This window comes from Phaethon lepturus, unplaced genomic scaffold, assembly GCF_000687285.1.
Source record: "Phaethon lepturus isolate BGI_N335 unplaced genomic scaffold, ASM68728v1 scaffold18804, whole genome shotgun sequence".
NCBI classification, from domain to species: Eukaryota; Metazoa; Chordata; class Aves; order Phaethontiformes; family Phaethontidae; genus Phaethon; species Phaethon lepturus.
The window spans coordinates 43116-58971 of NW_010532829.1; the positions used below are offsets into that span (position 1 = coordinate 43116).

The 15856-nt window shown below is 37.6% G+C and overlaps 1 protein-coding gene across 1 annotated transcript in view; it reads right to left on the reverse strand.

The window, feature by feature from the left end:
* Window positions 1–14932, reverse strand: part of LOC104619201 (estrogen-related receptor gamma) — a gene marked incomplete at its 5' end in the record, with an annotated part of 50876 nt that extends 35944 nt beyond the window's left edge. Inside the window, 2 exons of the mRNA XM_010284992.1 lie at window positions 10192–10353; window positions 14812–14932. Coding sequence (XP_010283294.1) covers window positions 10192–10353; window positions 14812–14932 — 283 coding nt within the window. The remainder of the gene's footprint in view (window positions 1–10191; window positions 10354–14811) is intronic.
* Between the last annotated feature and the right edge of the window lie 924 nt (window positions 14933–15856).

The window sequence follows — 15856 nt, forward strand, 5'->3', positions numbered from 1 at the left end:
AGCTAGGTGCATGCGAACTGCGGATTTGCCCCCGCCTCTTCTCCACCCTCATCACAACTCTTTGCCACAGTGCCCTCCTGCGTAACACGTCAGGACCTGGTAAGTTAGCTGACTCTACTTTTCAAGTGCCGTTTCCATTGATCTTCGAGCCTTCTGTGTCTGTAGTTGGATCTCATTTCAATATTTGATTTCACCTCAACTGTTAATGCAGCTGATTGAAACTGATGGTGCACAACATGGCAGATGAAAACATCTTGGGGAGAAGGTTCAGAGCTATACTGTGAAATTTCCACTCGTCTATAATACGTGCCCCAGGAGTTTGGGGTGGAAAATCCCTTGGGCGGACCAACATACCGTCAGAGAACTTTCTCTTTATAGAATGTGTTTTCAAATGAATGTTCCGTGTTTTTTTCTCACATGGAAAATTACCCAAATATTCCTGCCTGCTATACAGTATTAAACTCGGAGACAATGAATTAAAATAACATGGAAAACTCACTCAAAAGTTACAGCCAAGTAAGTGTTCCATCTAAGTAATTAAATACAGAAGCATTCAGTATCTGCATTCTTTGGACTCTGTGTCTCCTGTGGTGTCTTCTGTGTTTCTTAGGATTCTTACTCCACACATATATGTGTGTGTGTATATGTGTGTGTGTGCATAAATTGAGCAATGCACAACAAAGCAGCTTACTAGCAGTGAAAACATGAGTTCATAAAGCTCTTGTATGATCCAGCTGATGCAGGAGGCGATTACTGCAGACTCATTTCTAAAAAGTGCTGATTCTGTTATCAGGCTGGATCGAGCCTTGCCATTACAACCCAGGTGCTCCCCTGCTATCCCTACACTATATATAACCAGGCCCAGGTCACCATGTGCCCTGCCAGAAACGTGCTGACTGGCTAAGAGGGCCTTGCAGTTCAGGTAATTAATCCTATTCTAATGTAGGTTAAGCAGGTGTGAAGCCAAACTCATCCAGAAAGAAAGTAGAGGCATCCTTAGAATTATAGTATTTAACAGGTCTCAGCTGCCTTTAGGAAACCAGACCATCCTGTGCCGCTGACCCAGTCATACGGGTGGAGACCTGTCTGCTCTAAATCCAGTCTGAGCAACCAGCTTTTTCCCACTCCGTCTTCCCATCCTGGATTTACAGTATCAACACATATGGCTGAAAAACTGCTCTTTTCTTCCCCACCCAGAACAAAATAAATATATTTTTCTTGGAGCCTAAGTTAGATGAGTAAGTTACCTGTTACAGTTTAAAATGGACTAAACGTTTACCATAAGAGGGCTATGTTGCTCTAATTTTACTTCTGCATTCCCAGAATCTGCTATGATCCTTCAACAGGCCAATTTAAGATCATTAATGTTACTGTGCCATTTATTTCCAACAAAGCCTTCAGGAATTTTAAAACTGTCAGAAAAAACCTCTTTGTTTGGATGTTCTTTAAATTCTGAATCTGGTTGAAAAAAGCCTTCTTTTTCTAGAGGAGCAAGTCCTGTAAATATAGAAGTGATACTTAGTGTACATAAAGAATAGGCTCAATTCTGCAGCATTTGCCTCTTCTGCAAACTCCTCACCTAAGGAATAACATCAAGATTTGTTCCAACTTTCTTATTGTGTTTCTGAGCAAGGCATCTTCCTGCCTTGTGGCCACGCATTACTTATAAGAAGTTGGCCATCCTTGAGTTATCAATTGTACAGTTAGGGAAAGTTTGGGAAAGGGCACCCCCTCAAAGACTATTTTGGAAGTTTAAATTCTTTTTTACAGTATTCTTTTAGCTGGCAGTCTTTCAATGTGGTTGGCAGCGGAACTAAGTTATGGGGGGTGGCAGTGGAATGACTTTCAAGAGGTAACATGCCTGAAAATCTAATGTGCCCAGCTATCTCCTGTATGGCACTCCAAATGCTGTCCCACTTGCAAAAGGCCACTACTGCTGAAGTCTCCAGTTCAGCTTGCTTACAAAAAAAGAGAATAGAGAATACAGTAAAATTAAAAAGGTTAAGATACATTTAGACTTCCTAGTCTCTGGTAATACGATTAATTCCTTGTTGGCTCAGAAGAAGGAAAACTGTTACCGAGTCATCTGCAATTTACACAGACCTAAGCTAGTAACCTCATTTGTCACACAAGAAGCGGGGACAGAGGTGAGTATTGTTGTCCTTTAAGAGGAAATACCTGCTTAAAGCTCGATTCTGCGCACTGCTGCAGAGTCCTGAGGTGGTCAGTACACACGGGGGACAAAGAAAACTCACAGCTCCCACAGATGTACTGACTACTGATGGGGGTTTACCCCTCCGGGGCCAGATCCTTAAACAACAGAGGCTGGCACAGCAGATTTGACTTGTACACCCATGACAACTGATCCTGCCGAAGGCTCCTGGTCTCTATAGATTAACTATAGATTAACTGGGCAAACTACCATATGTATTTTCTTTTACAAATGCTTGCTGTAATGCCCGATTGCTGAGTAAGACCAAACCACTTCCTATGGTTTTATTTTGCATCTTTTCACACCTCCCCTCAAAAAAACCCCAGATGTGCTAAAGGAATGGATTAATATTTCTTTCTTTTTTTATCTCTCCTTTATTCTATTCAGCATCACCTTCAAACACTTTTAAATATGCAATGGTGTATTTTTGGCCTTATGGTACTTCAGCAATACAATGTTTGCGATTAAGGAAGCAGGATGCTTTAAGTCAGTCTACAAGTCATCCAGGGTAATACAACATTCTTGATTTTCCTAGAAGAGTAATAGGGAACGGCTGCTACATCTTTTTATACTCTTGCATATAAGACTCAAATAATAGCCATTTTTGTTTACAGAAAGAAAATGAAAAGCACTGGCATTCATTACTGTTGATTTGCTCTCTTTTTATTAATCATTTCTTATATTTAAAGGGCCACAAGAGTGAACAACATAGTGCAATGGTAGGAAGATATTTACCAATTTAGCACCTCATTATAAAACTACTCAGAAACCTCTCTGTCTCTTGCTTAACGTAATAATTATTAGTAGCAACAAAAGTGGATCCCACACTTGCACCATGATTAGCAAGTGATGAATTTGGGTTGAATATATTGCATTTTGCTAAGTAAACCTTATTATATCCCAAATCCTCAGTCTAAAAAACATCTAATTTTAAGAAAATAATTTCCACTCCTGTTTAAATGCATGTTGACAAATTAACCAGTGATATTCTATAGAAAACTGCCTCTTTTATGCTTGAAGTCTCCAGCTGCCACACAATTTATATCTCTTTCCTCCCCTCTTTGTTTTTCAGCCATTTTCCCTGAATGTCAAAGTCAATTTAGTGCATTTCACTTTGCTGAATAAATCAGAGGCGAAATCCTTGCTAAAAGTGAAAATTTGATTTGCTAAAAGGAGCTTAGGGCAACTATTAATCAATATATCCAGAGTGTCAAAGCTAAGGCCATGATAGACATGCATTCATTTGGAGATTGGTTGAGGCAGATAAAGGGGAACACTGAGGAAAAAAAAAAAAGTGCAACAGCCAGACAGTGTAGTGTGTATGTTGGGGGCACGGGTGGAGGGAGAGGACTGTTTAAAAAAAAAAGAAAGAAAGAAAAAAAAAAAACCACCCACAGTCACTCGGAAGGAAGTGGCAAGTACTTGTATATGAATAAAAGGTGAACTTTGCAGAGACATAAAGCCACTGCTTAATTCTGATCTTGAGAGAAGAGGATTTTAATAAAGGTTTTATTTTTTTTAAAGTAAAACCTAAGAATTCAGCCAAGTTCTTTTGTTACCCGTTAGTTCAATTTTTTGGTTTTGTTTTGCTTTTGGTGATGATTAAACAAGCTTTTTCAACAAATAGATAGGGATTTTAAGGTCAAAACTAGCAAGAATTCCAGATGCTTTTTCAAGAGTCTTACTGCACATTTATTTTATATTCATGTATAATTTGCAGGTGATGAGATGTTTATATGCCTGGGATTATATTCTTTTTTCCCCCTCAGTTATTTTAATACTAGTAAAAAACGTCAGAATTGACTATCCTGGAAACTAGAGTGCTCTTTTTACCCCAGGACATCTGTGTCTAGCAGTACTAGAAACCTCCTCACCTCTCCATTACTGGCTGTCTCAGTTCTGAACTGGAACCAGTCTTTTCTGATTAGCAGATGCACACAAAGCCTATTCTCTTGTACTGAAATCAGCTAAAATTTGCCACTGACTTCTGTAACAGATCCATCAAGAATAGTCTGCCGTTGTATCTCAGGTGGATATATTAAATAATTTTAAAATAAACAAACAGACCTTTCTGTACTACCTTTTACCACACTGCAGATCCCTGTTTTTTGTTTTGAAAATGCTAAGAGACTGCGGATATGTTTATTCATCCATTATCCTGGAAATCCTAACCTCCTCTGTGATGCTATTTTCAAAAAATGAGAAAAAAAATAAAATGCCACCATTCCTAGCAGTTCAAATGATAGGATAGATGAACTGCTGGCACGTTAGGCACACTGCCGTTCCATTCTGCCCAGAGAAGCTTGAATCAACATGGTGATCGAAACACTGGCAGCATCAGGCAGTCCATCCATGCCAATGCTCAAAAATAAAACCAACAGCCAATTGCTGATTTCCCATATCGTACAATTTAGTGACTGAGGTCAAGGCAGTCAGTAGTTTTTGGAGAAATCTTTTAGCTGGAATCTCTACCTGTAAGGCCCGGGGAATGGTCTGCCTCAGATCACATCCGTTGTACAAGTTGTGAGTTCAAGAACGTTTCCATAGGACGAGCATGTCTGATTTCCATAATGTGTGCATGTTTGCAGGAGGAGTTTAAAAGAAGAGCAGATAGCAGGTTTTTGACAAACAGAAGGCAAAGAGAACTTGCAAAGTGTCCAAGATAGCACACTGATAAAGGGCAGGATGTCCTGATTCCCCAGGAGGCTCAAGTTATTATTACTCCAAACCTCTCAGCACGAAACAGCTCATACTCCATTCCATGTTACAGAAGCAGTAAACACCACATTTACCTGTCCACCTGTCTGCAGAGTGACAGACACCCTGTGATGGGGGCTCTAAGATAGCTGCAGGAGTCCTCAGAGTTGTCTGAAATGGTCCTGAATTCAGCTCGCAGGCCTCAACCTCAGCAGAAACCAATTTTAGAGCAGCAAGCAGCATGGTACAGACGTACAGGAAGACATCTATTCCCCTTGCAGAGCTGAAATTCTGTATTAGCTGCCCCAGTCACAAACCAGAGAAGGGTTTGGGCATAAACAGGATGCTGGCTACAGCTACAACATACGTGATTGTATACACCAGGTAGCTCCAGCACAGGATTTCAGTCTGTCTTCACCAATGTGAATAATACCATGAAGTAACATTCAGCATTTTTTCTCTGTCATTTAAACACATGCTGTATGTCCACTAAGATGTAGATACACAAACAACTATGTGCACGAGAACAGGTACATATATAGCTAATTCGTAGCTGCATGGATGTACTACATATGCACGCTCTCATGCTTTCTTGAACATTAGCTTTCCTAAAGTGATTATGGTCAACTTTTTCTCTGTACTTTTACCTACATGGGGTGGTATTTCTGAAACAGATGATGAGAAAAGGGCATTTTAGAAATAACAACTCTGCAGTAAATCATGTTCTTTTTCAGTATTAGAACATTAAACTACACCCCTGAGAGCTTTGGAAAGGAAAGCTTAAAGAGTATGCTGGAACAATAATGTTTCATAAAACATTAACACTAAAATATTCAAAACATCCTTGGATTTGCTCTATCAAAATCATGTCTTTTTTTTTTTGTTAATACTAGCACCAGTGGCAGTATCAATTTCTGACTATTCCCTTTCTTGAACACAGTTACTGCTAGCAAAACAGGGACACAGCTGAAGACAAGCAGGCTTATTTTACTAAATAATGTAACTAGTTATTTTTGATGTATTAGTCTGATTTACTGTTTCCAAACAAATTTTTCATTTTAAGTGCAAAAAGTTGATTTCTATGGTCTGGTTGATGTTTTTTCATGCATGCAAATTTTTTAGAGAACATTTTGTCTTTAGCTTCCTGTTATGCACATTTTTAAGAGCTTAATGTTTCCTGCCTCCACTTAATATGAAAGAACATTGCACATTTTTGCTGAATGTCAATGAGATAGTTACATTACAGAAATCGGCCTAAATGACTTTGATACTGTGAGTAGGTATCAGCAGAATTCCACCCCATACTGGAAAAGGGTTTCATTAATATAATGCAACCAATATAAAACGGAATCTCCCCAAAATACAATGTTAAGGGTAGGAAACTCAACCACCAGTAAATATTAAGCAGGGCTCTCTTATTTAACAGACAAATAAAATAACATAACATAAAATAACATAACATAAAATAAAAGATTTTTGCAGAGGCTTCATAAAATATTCACAATTTATTTAGGTCAGCTAATAGGGGTTTCGTCTCATCAGGCAGAAGATGAAGCAGCATCAGCCTCTCCCTAAGCACCTTCAGTATTTTGCTAACAAAGTTACTGTACATGGGAATATTTTAATCTGACACAAAGAACAACAATAGATCTGACTGTCGGTCTGATAATCTTCTTATCACACCGTGTGAAACCTAGCTCTAATATTTGACTGAGCCTCCATTACTCGGCAACACATTCTAAAAAGGCCAACAATGGAGAGAGAATGAAGTGGAGTGTGGAAGTACCTCCATATCTACATAAAAGAGATTAGAGGCGACAGCGTTCCATTTTACAGCTCAATCATATTGTGTTAGCATGCGCTTATCCGAGCGCGGATGAAATTGAAAGAGAAATAAAAAAGAGTCAGGCAGATAGGAACCAGAAAAGCGAGGCATGAGCAATTTCCAGGGATATAAAAGGATGCTAATGGCGGGGCCCTGTCATTCTTAAAAAGGGCTATTAGGGCACCATCATCTGTTCTTGTGCCCTTACGCTCCTCGAACTAAAGTCAAGCATTTCCTAATGCCATTGTGATCTTTTTCTTCTTCAGATAAGACATGGTCATGTTTCATAACAACACACTTTCCATTTATTTGATTTATAAATGCAAGGAGACTAATTCTATTTACTGATAAAGGCTTTCCGTATATATTTTCTTTCAATATTTCCTTTTGTAGATGGCATAGACTTTTTGTTCAATAAAAGCAACTATTGAAATGTTTCCAATAGCACAAAAATACTAATGATTTTATGAAAGCATTTGAACTTTGTATAATTTTAGAACATTCCTTAGTCTATGACTGCAATGGGAAATGGCTGGCCAGGGCAGAATGTATATTGCATTGTTACCTTTTTCTAGATAACCTCATTAAAAGACTTGCTGTTAGAATAGCAAAAACATTATTTTGGTTTCTTCCACAAAGACAAAGTTTGCTTTGAATTGCAATGTTTTACAGCTGAGATCTTTATTAGTTATTAAGCACCTGATATATAAGGTCCTTTAATTATAGTGAACCTTAAGAAATCACTATAGTAAAGAAAGATTTGCCGATTGCTGCTTTGCTGTGCTAGGCACAAATTCACTACTGGTATAATTAATCGATTCCAAGAGATTTACACGAAGGATTTACTTAGTCTGCTAAGCTACAGTGAACTTTTATGCAATTTGCACCCTTTTTCTAACTCATCCTTTTTCCAATTCTGTTATGGTTCTGCCTGCAGTAACATGTGTTAGCTTAGGAAAGAGTCTGCTAGCACCAGTCCAGGCTCTTCTACAAGTTGTTTTGTGCCAGACATTAGCCAAGCGTAGGCAGTCCAGTTCAGCAGTACTCCATCGTTCAAAACCAAACTACAAAAGCTCATCACATGTGCCCTTTAGCATGTCAAGCCCTTTTGCATTTTGATTTTTGTGATCAAATGCCAGACAACAAGCACAGATTTTATCACTGCCCTCTGTTACCAGAAGGCTTATAAAAAGGTTGTCTTTATTTCCTGGGGGGTTTATTTTCTCTTTTCTTTCTCATTCCTAAACACAGTCAGGTGAGTAAACTTAGCTAGTATGGCTTTACTATGGCAGGTGTGTTTTTCTTAGCTAGTGTGGCTTTATCACAGGAGGTGTGTTTCTGAGTTTACTTTGTAATAAAAGACTGCCTCATGGCAGAAATGTTCCTCAACTGCTTCACATCGCAAACTTTAAATTTTCAAGGCCAGTTTACAGCATCCAATACCTTTTCCACACTAACCAAAGCCATCATTTTAAAGACTGCTGGAGTCTCATCCCTCTGCTCTTCCTACCCCTCCAGCCAAATCAAAGCTACACAGCATATTCACAAATCAAACTGCCAAAAGTTCCCCTGCAACTACTGTGGAGCATGACTGACTGCTCTGAGAGCTACTCTATTTCAGTTAAGGTGATCTAGGTATCTTCCAAAGATGAAACTCAAACTCACCTATTTAACTCATTTTGACTTAATTTGGGGTGCTTTATTAGCAACCAGTGTAAGACAAAGTAGCTAGTATAATATAGAGTGATGTTTAAATTAGTTTACAATTTGCTTGGACTCATCTAGAACTGCTCTGAACAAAGCCATTCAGAAATGTCAGCTGTGTTCCTAACCACTGTAACAAATTGTTGCCTGAACGCTGCACACCTAATGACTTCAAATTAGCTTCACTGCGATATTGCCTGACAGTTCGTTACGACTGTTAGCAACATAGCTGGCGTATCATGACCAATAAATTGGTTTCAGTGTGGGCTGGGAAAGGGACTTCCATCAATTTGATTAAAGAAATTACTGTAGCATTCAAAGCATAAAGACAAACTAGTTTAAGGAGACAGAAATAAGTTAACTGTACCAGAAAAACATTGCTTGTGATACAAAAGCTTGTTTATACACCATTTGTGGCACAGAGAATGGCTAAATTTCAACTGTGTCACATACTGACTTGTTTTAGAGTCTGTAGGTTGTTGTCTCTCATCAGAAGTAAAATAACGCTCCATAAATGTACAAAGTATTATATTATTATTCTTCGTTAGTGTTTATATTTATTGAAGATGACTCAGAAGCGTGTACCCAGAAGAACTGAGGCCTTGTGCTGGTTAGCAGAAGGGAAAAAAAAACAAAACAGGAAGACTCTACTTCTTTCTGATTTCTTGTGATACTATAAATAAAATATATTTAACTTTGATGAACAAACAACTGACTCGATTATTCATTCTACTATTAAAGGATCACAAAATCATATCTAAAATGAGGATGATGTATTACTTAGAGGAATTAAAGGTTACCCATTCTTATGCTTAATAAGGCTCCACTATCAAAATTGGAAAACTAACGAGCTGATGAAAACACACCAACATGCTCAGTCATCTGCTGGACTAGAAAAACACCTTAAGAAACAAGAAAAAAAGCCCACCTTTTTTGTGTGAATTTACCATTTGTGAAAGGTGACAGACTGAGAACCCTGGAGGCTCTCTGTAAGTTTGTCTGCTAGATCACAGAGCAAGCAAAAATATCTCAGCATTGGGAGGAAATAAAATATACCTGAAATGTTATCTGAAGAAATCGCTTATCTTCTGAGAAACTGCTTTTCATGACCCTCACTCTTCTTGCTAACAAGAGTGCCAGTCAGCTTCTATAGTATCAATACATTTACATGATGTAGACCACAGTCCATTTCATACAGACCAAGGTATTACTAAGAGACCTTTTGGTACAACTCAGTTCCTTCCACTGAACTGCTGGTGCAACTCAGTTCTTACACTAGTTCATTCAATGAAGAGAACAATTCCTCTGTGCCATGCCAAAATATAACTGAATTTTTGCACGTCCTGTGGCCAGTATAAAATTCTGCTGCATTTATGTAATAGAGGAACCAGACTTACATCCAACTACTGTTGAATCAGATGAGTACAGAGGAGAGGACTTACACTACCCTTCATACCAGGCTAGTGCTCTGGATAGCAAGGTAAGTTTATCTTAATAAAAGTAATACATGAAAAAAATTCATTCACTGAGCAGCATGTAAAACTTATTAACATAGTAACACTCATAGCAACAATGACAATATATCTTACCTTGGAAATAGTATTTTCTAACCTATGTCCTATGTGAATAATCTGGAGCCTTCAGAAAACTTTACGCATTGTAGTGAGAGAACAAATCATATTTTTTACCAGAACAGAATAACCCATGCGATGATTTCTGTATGTCATCTACTTGCAATAAATACTATATGTACCTGGAATATGCTTAGCCCATCCAATGATCACCACCAGTTCTCTGTCTGCCAGGTCACAAAGAGTAGTAAGTGCTTTGATGTCACTGTCTGGAACAGTGGGGTCAGGCATAGCATAGATCTTCTCTGGTTCAGCCACCAGCAAATGGGAGACAATCTTGTTATCTGTAAAAATGGTCCAGAAGAGCACAAGATCACCAGTAGCATCATTCTACTTTTCAAACAGATGGCTCATATTTCAAAGTGCACAAGAATTTGTCTTAAGATGCAGGACCTAATTAAACATTGTAACTTCACTAGCTTCTACAAGCAGTTACAGCACAAACAAATCTGATCCATTAACGATGTTTATCAAGCTAGACGTGTACGTTCCTAAGAAAGTAAATTAAATGGAATGTAGAAATACATGATCACCTCCTAATATTGCAATACAAACTTTGTAGAAAAATATCCATGCATTTTAATGTATTTTGGACTGTGCAAAAAGGAAAGTTTTGCTGCCTTCTAATTACCTGCAACTCACCCTCCACAAAGGCAGGTGTATTTTTTGAGGGAGTAAATACCACAAGCGATTAGTCAGTCACTGAAATCTGTAACTTCTGTCAGTGATTCTAATTACTATTGTTTTAGATGTCAGTGTTAGACTGTTGTAACAGAAATGGTCTCAGGACTTTCTCAGTGCTCATTATTCCATATATCTCACATTATGGGTATCCTGCCTGTTAAAATGTTAAGAGTGAACCTGTACTCCTTGGGGCCTATGCTGTGAGAAAAGCGGGGTGTTGTCATTTTGCTTTCCAGTGAAACACACACATTTAGAATCACGTATAAAATTAGCTTCTTTAAGTACAAAGAACCAGTCAGGAATAGCTATTAAAATCAATGAGAATAAGGAGTGTAAAACTAAGGAGAGTATCGATAGATACAGATCCTACCTCAGAAAACTGGTTTTGAGCAAAGAATGATACTTTATCATATTCACAACACTGGTTACTTTTATCTATATAGCATTTTCATTCATGTGTTTAATATTTACTTTTTCATCCAGAGGAATTGTGAAATCTGTTTGGAATAATCATTTAAGTTATAAGGAAAAGTGAAAAAAAAAAAAAAGATTTGAAGAGCCTGGAAGATTTACAATACAGCGTTGCTATTCTGTATATAGGATAAACACAAAATGAGCATTATATCCACATGGAGGCACAGTGGAAATACCTTATCTCTATATAGGAGCCTGATTTGTTACTCAGAGAAGGCAGAACTGAAAAGTGGGAAAAAGGACTAATTGATTAAGCCTCCTAGTACAAGATACATTTTATACTTCCCAATATATTTATGTTTTACCTTTCATGATAGGTACATCTTGTGACCTACCACGTACCACCAGAATTTAAAGCCCAAGTATCACCCCTTAGTGAATTTACACTAACCCGTTCCCTTCCTTAGGATAAAGAGTCACAGGGCTTGATATAAATGGGATTCTGCTGTGAGAAGGTGCGACGTATTTTCTGACTGCAGAGAAAGCTGGCAGAATTAGTATCATTTTCCTCTTCCACATGTAAGTCACAGGATGGACCAAACTGTCCTCCTGTGGGGGAGCTCCAGTGGAAGCTGATGGGGATGTGACTTGCCCAGGAGTGTCAGAGAGGGTCCCTACCAGCCCATGACAGATTTCCATAAAATACTCACTTGATTCAGATTTCTGATACCTTACTGCTCTTTTGTGACATAGATTCCTCGATTCTGATCTACTGTCTCTACAGTTTTTGCCTTATTCCAAATTTGTGTGTCAGAAGTTGTGATATATGTTAGCCCTTCACAAAATAAGTGTAAGAGCCAATTGGAAACCATCACATCAAGCATGTTTTATTACAAGGGGATATATCCATGCTTTATATGAACCACAGGAACCATGCCAACTGCGTAATTCTTGATCTCAATATTCTACTGATTATCAAACTGATTAATGAGGAATTCTATACTTATTTAAAGATGACAGATGGTAGTTTTAACTTATATTGGCAAACAGCCTTTGCACATAATTTTTTAAACAGTCCTGTTTAAAAAAATCCTGTTTAATTTCACACAGAAAACATCATCTTTTTAAGTGAGAAAAGATAGTATTGCTTCTTCCCAAATTCCAATGTTTTTGCACATATTGAAAAGTAGGATAAATAAATTAGTTTCTTAATATCAAAACACATGTAGCTGAGGACTTCAATTTTGTGGGGTTTTAACCAGTGATAAATGAATGAAGAAGCACTCACAGCCCCAAGTTTTGGGTTTTTTCCCTGCAAACAGAAGAAATGGCCAAAGAACGTCTTTAAATTTTTTATGAGGTTTCTCACCACTTCTTTTTTTGCAGATGATTGAGGAATATTGGATATTTTGACTCGGGATTCATAAAATCTCAAATTCTTTTTATTTTTGCAATCAACGTGATCTATAGGCAGGCCGCTAGATTCCACGGTGAAGTTGGAAAACACAATGGAGATCAGAGGCAGGTGTAGAAAAGACCCTCCAAACACTTATTCCCTTCTGATCGGGGAGAAAAAACTGTATTGGAGTGTGCATTCGTATAGACCATAGGAAAATTTTGAATGTACTTAGAAAACTCCATCACTCAGGAAATTGAATAGCCATGAGCACTGTTTCTAGGTAAATCTTATTTAATGTTTCCCTAATTAGAATCAATAGAACCCAATTTTCGTTCCTGTGCCTTTGTAACATACAAACTATCAGTCAGGGTCCAGAAAATCTCCCAGGCTACTTCCACACAAAACCAATTCAACTGTTTCAAGTCTTGACACTTATCTGACAGGATTTGAAAATTAAGTTTTATAAATGTTTGTTACAAAAATGTTTGTAATTGGAAGAGCTAAGGGAAATGAGAGGAGGCACTTAGATAATGAGTAATGATTTATAAGGAGGTTAGTTTATCTCAGACAAGTGGAGCTTACAGAAATTGGTGTAGTTATCGTCTTAAAGGTAATGTAATGCACTACTTTGCAGTAATCTTGGGTTTACAACAGAGATTCTTGTGTTTCAGTACAACAGCGTTAACCTCTGTTTATATTAAACGGCTTGGGGTTTTTGAGTTGGATTTTTTTTTTTCCTGTTTGGTCTTGGCTTTTTTGGTATGCTAGGCTATCAACATTTCTACTCAATGACTGTATCAAGTAAATGAAAAACTGACAATCTGTGCACCCAGGAAAACTAAACCTCTAATGAAATTAAGCATTAGAGTTTATTAAATTTTATTGTATTATCAGAAAGTTTTTATTATAATGTGCAAAATCTGCTTAGTGCAGCCCTAGATTGTATTTACAGAACGGTGGGACAGCTTATGGAGGCTGAGTAGAAGATGCCAGATTGGACAATTGAAGGAATATAATCAGCATAATGTTTTTTGGAAAGGCAAAAGGAAACTATGCCATATGTTCACTTAAGCCTTAATTTTATGTAAAACTGGCTGTTTTTTTCTTTGACACAGCTAAAATGCCCTTTCACTTAGAGTTCAAAGACTGTTTATTTGCTCTCCAGTTCCCCATATGCTCAAATGTATTGTACACAGCACTGTCCCCTACTGGGGAACACGAATAGAAACAAATTCCATTTTCCATACAGACAGGTATTTTCAAGAGCCTAAAACTGACATGTGTGTTGTCAGAGGCATAGGGGCAGAGGCAAGTGGGAGACAAGCGGGAGTTTGCCCTCCTTAATTCTCTAGCTTATTTCTCTATTTTAGGAGCAAATTAACCTTCTCTGCAGGAGCAACTGGACATGTGTATTGTCATTTGAATTTGAAAGAGTTTACAACACTTGATACAGCGTGTGTGCCTTTGCAGGGTAATACACTAGCCTCTTGCACTACAGCTATAATGCTATTAAATTTACTTCATGGAATTAGTACAGTCGCTGCTTGAGTTTATATAAGCTGCAAAGCAAAACCCCTAACTATTTTTAGTTAATCGCAAAGAGGATGGAACTTGTATTTTAGCAGTGAGATGATCAGCAATCCGTCTCTCTCTCTTAATTTCAGCCTGGCAAGATACAATCAAGGACATTATTAAAACATAACAAAACAAAGCAAAAAAATTCATAAAGGTACTAGAGCCCAAACTACCAATCTATGCTTATTATTAGTGTGGCATATTGCTGTTTTAATCTAATGCTAGGTAGTGTATTAATCTATAGGTATAAATTAATGAGGCTCCTAATGTATTTTCATTGGGAGGTTGAGCAGTCAAACTCATTTAGTTAGTGAAAACTACAAAAATCACTTTCTTGTGAAATCTGAAACTAGAAGCTTCAATGAGCTAATGATCACTGTATGAACCATTTTATGTACCACTGAAAATAAAGATAACCTGTAAATGTAAAATTTGCACTGCATAAACCATGCTTTTATACACTCCAACGTGTAAAAATATTCTTTGTTCAACTCCACTTGAGAAAGATGAGCATATATGAAACAAAATATGTTAACAGCTGAATGGATATAGTTTTCACAGTAATATCTTCTGACCAAACCCTTGTCCCAGTCAGAAGGAGCTTAGCAAACAGGGCAAGGAGTCAATACCTTGTATTCAAAGAGGAATCTTATGTATCTGTTGTACTCACATGGCTTTTTTGCTGGCTGAACTAGCTGAGGGTTCAGGTATGGGCTATTCTCTGCATCTATTCTGCGCTTGTACTTCTGGCGACCTCCACGTACTCTGTCTAGGCGAACACCTACATTGGGAAAAATAAGCAAATATGTAATTAAATATATTTATAAGGATACCTCTCCAGTAAAAATCTTCTATCTCCTGCCTTCCAAAATTTATTTAAAATGCATGTTTATTTCAAAAGATTAATTTTAGAGAGCAAAGGAAAGCAGCACTACAAGCATTTGCAAGCTGTTTAGATTTTCACACATGCAAGACTCAATATACCACATAATTTCCTGTTCATTTAAAACCAGTTGTTCATTTTTACATATTATTAAAAACAGCTAACAAGCTTAGTTTCCATTTGAAAGCCTGATCTTAAGTCATCTTTGCCAGAACCATAAGTTCAAAGCTGTAATAAACACTATGGATATACAAGGCTAACATTAGGAGTAGAGAAGTACGGCGAATTAGAACTTCAGAAACAATGGGTGCTGTATACAGTTTAGATAGTCAAAACCAATGCTTTTAATTAACATGGATTAGCATGGCCAGAGGATACAAAGTAAGTATCCTTAGTGAAATAAGAACATATATGTGGCTTAAAGACCTGAAATGGTTTGTGAAGGTCTGAAAGAAATTATATGGGTGTTGACTTAGATGTCATCAATGATGAATTAACATTTGTGTTCTACCTCCAAATTGTTCACCGCTTCAGTAAAGCATTCTGCTAACTGTTTTGTACAGATATATAGGAGTTTCCCTTCCTGAAACAGGCTACAGCTGATCTAGACAAAACAGAAAAAGGAGGAGGAAAAAAAAAAGATGGTAGGTCCTATAAAACAATGAAGTATTTTTATTTCCTTCCGAGTCACCCAGGCAAGATTTCCAGACAACCAGGATGAATGTCGGTATAACCAAGTAGTAACACAACACTGAAGTTGAAAAACTCGGCACATATGCAGGGCAACAGGACAAGTAATACCAAGTGTAAAATTTGTCCCTGATGACATGGA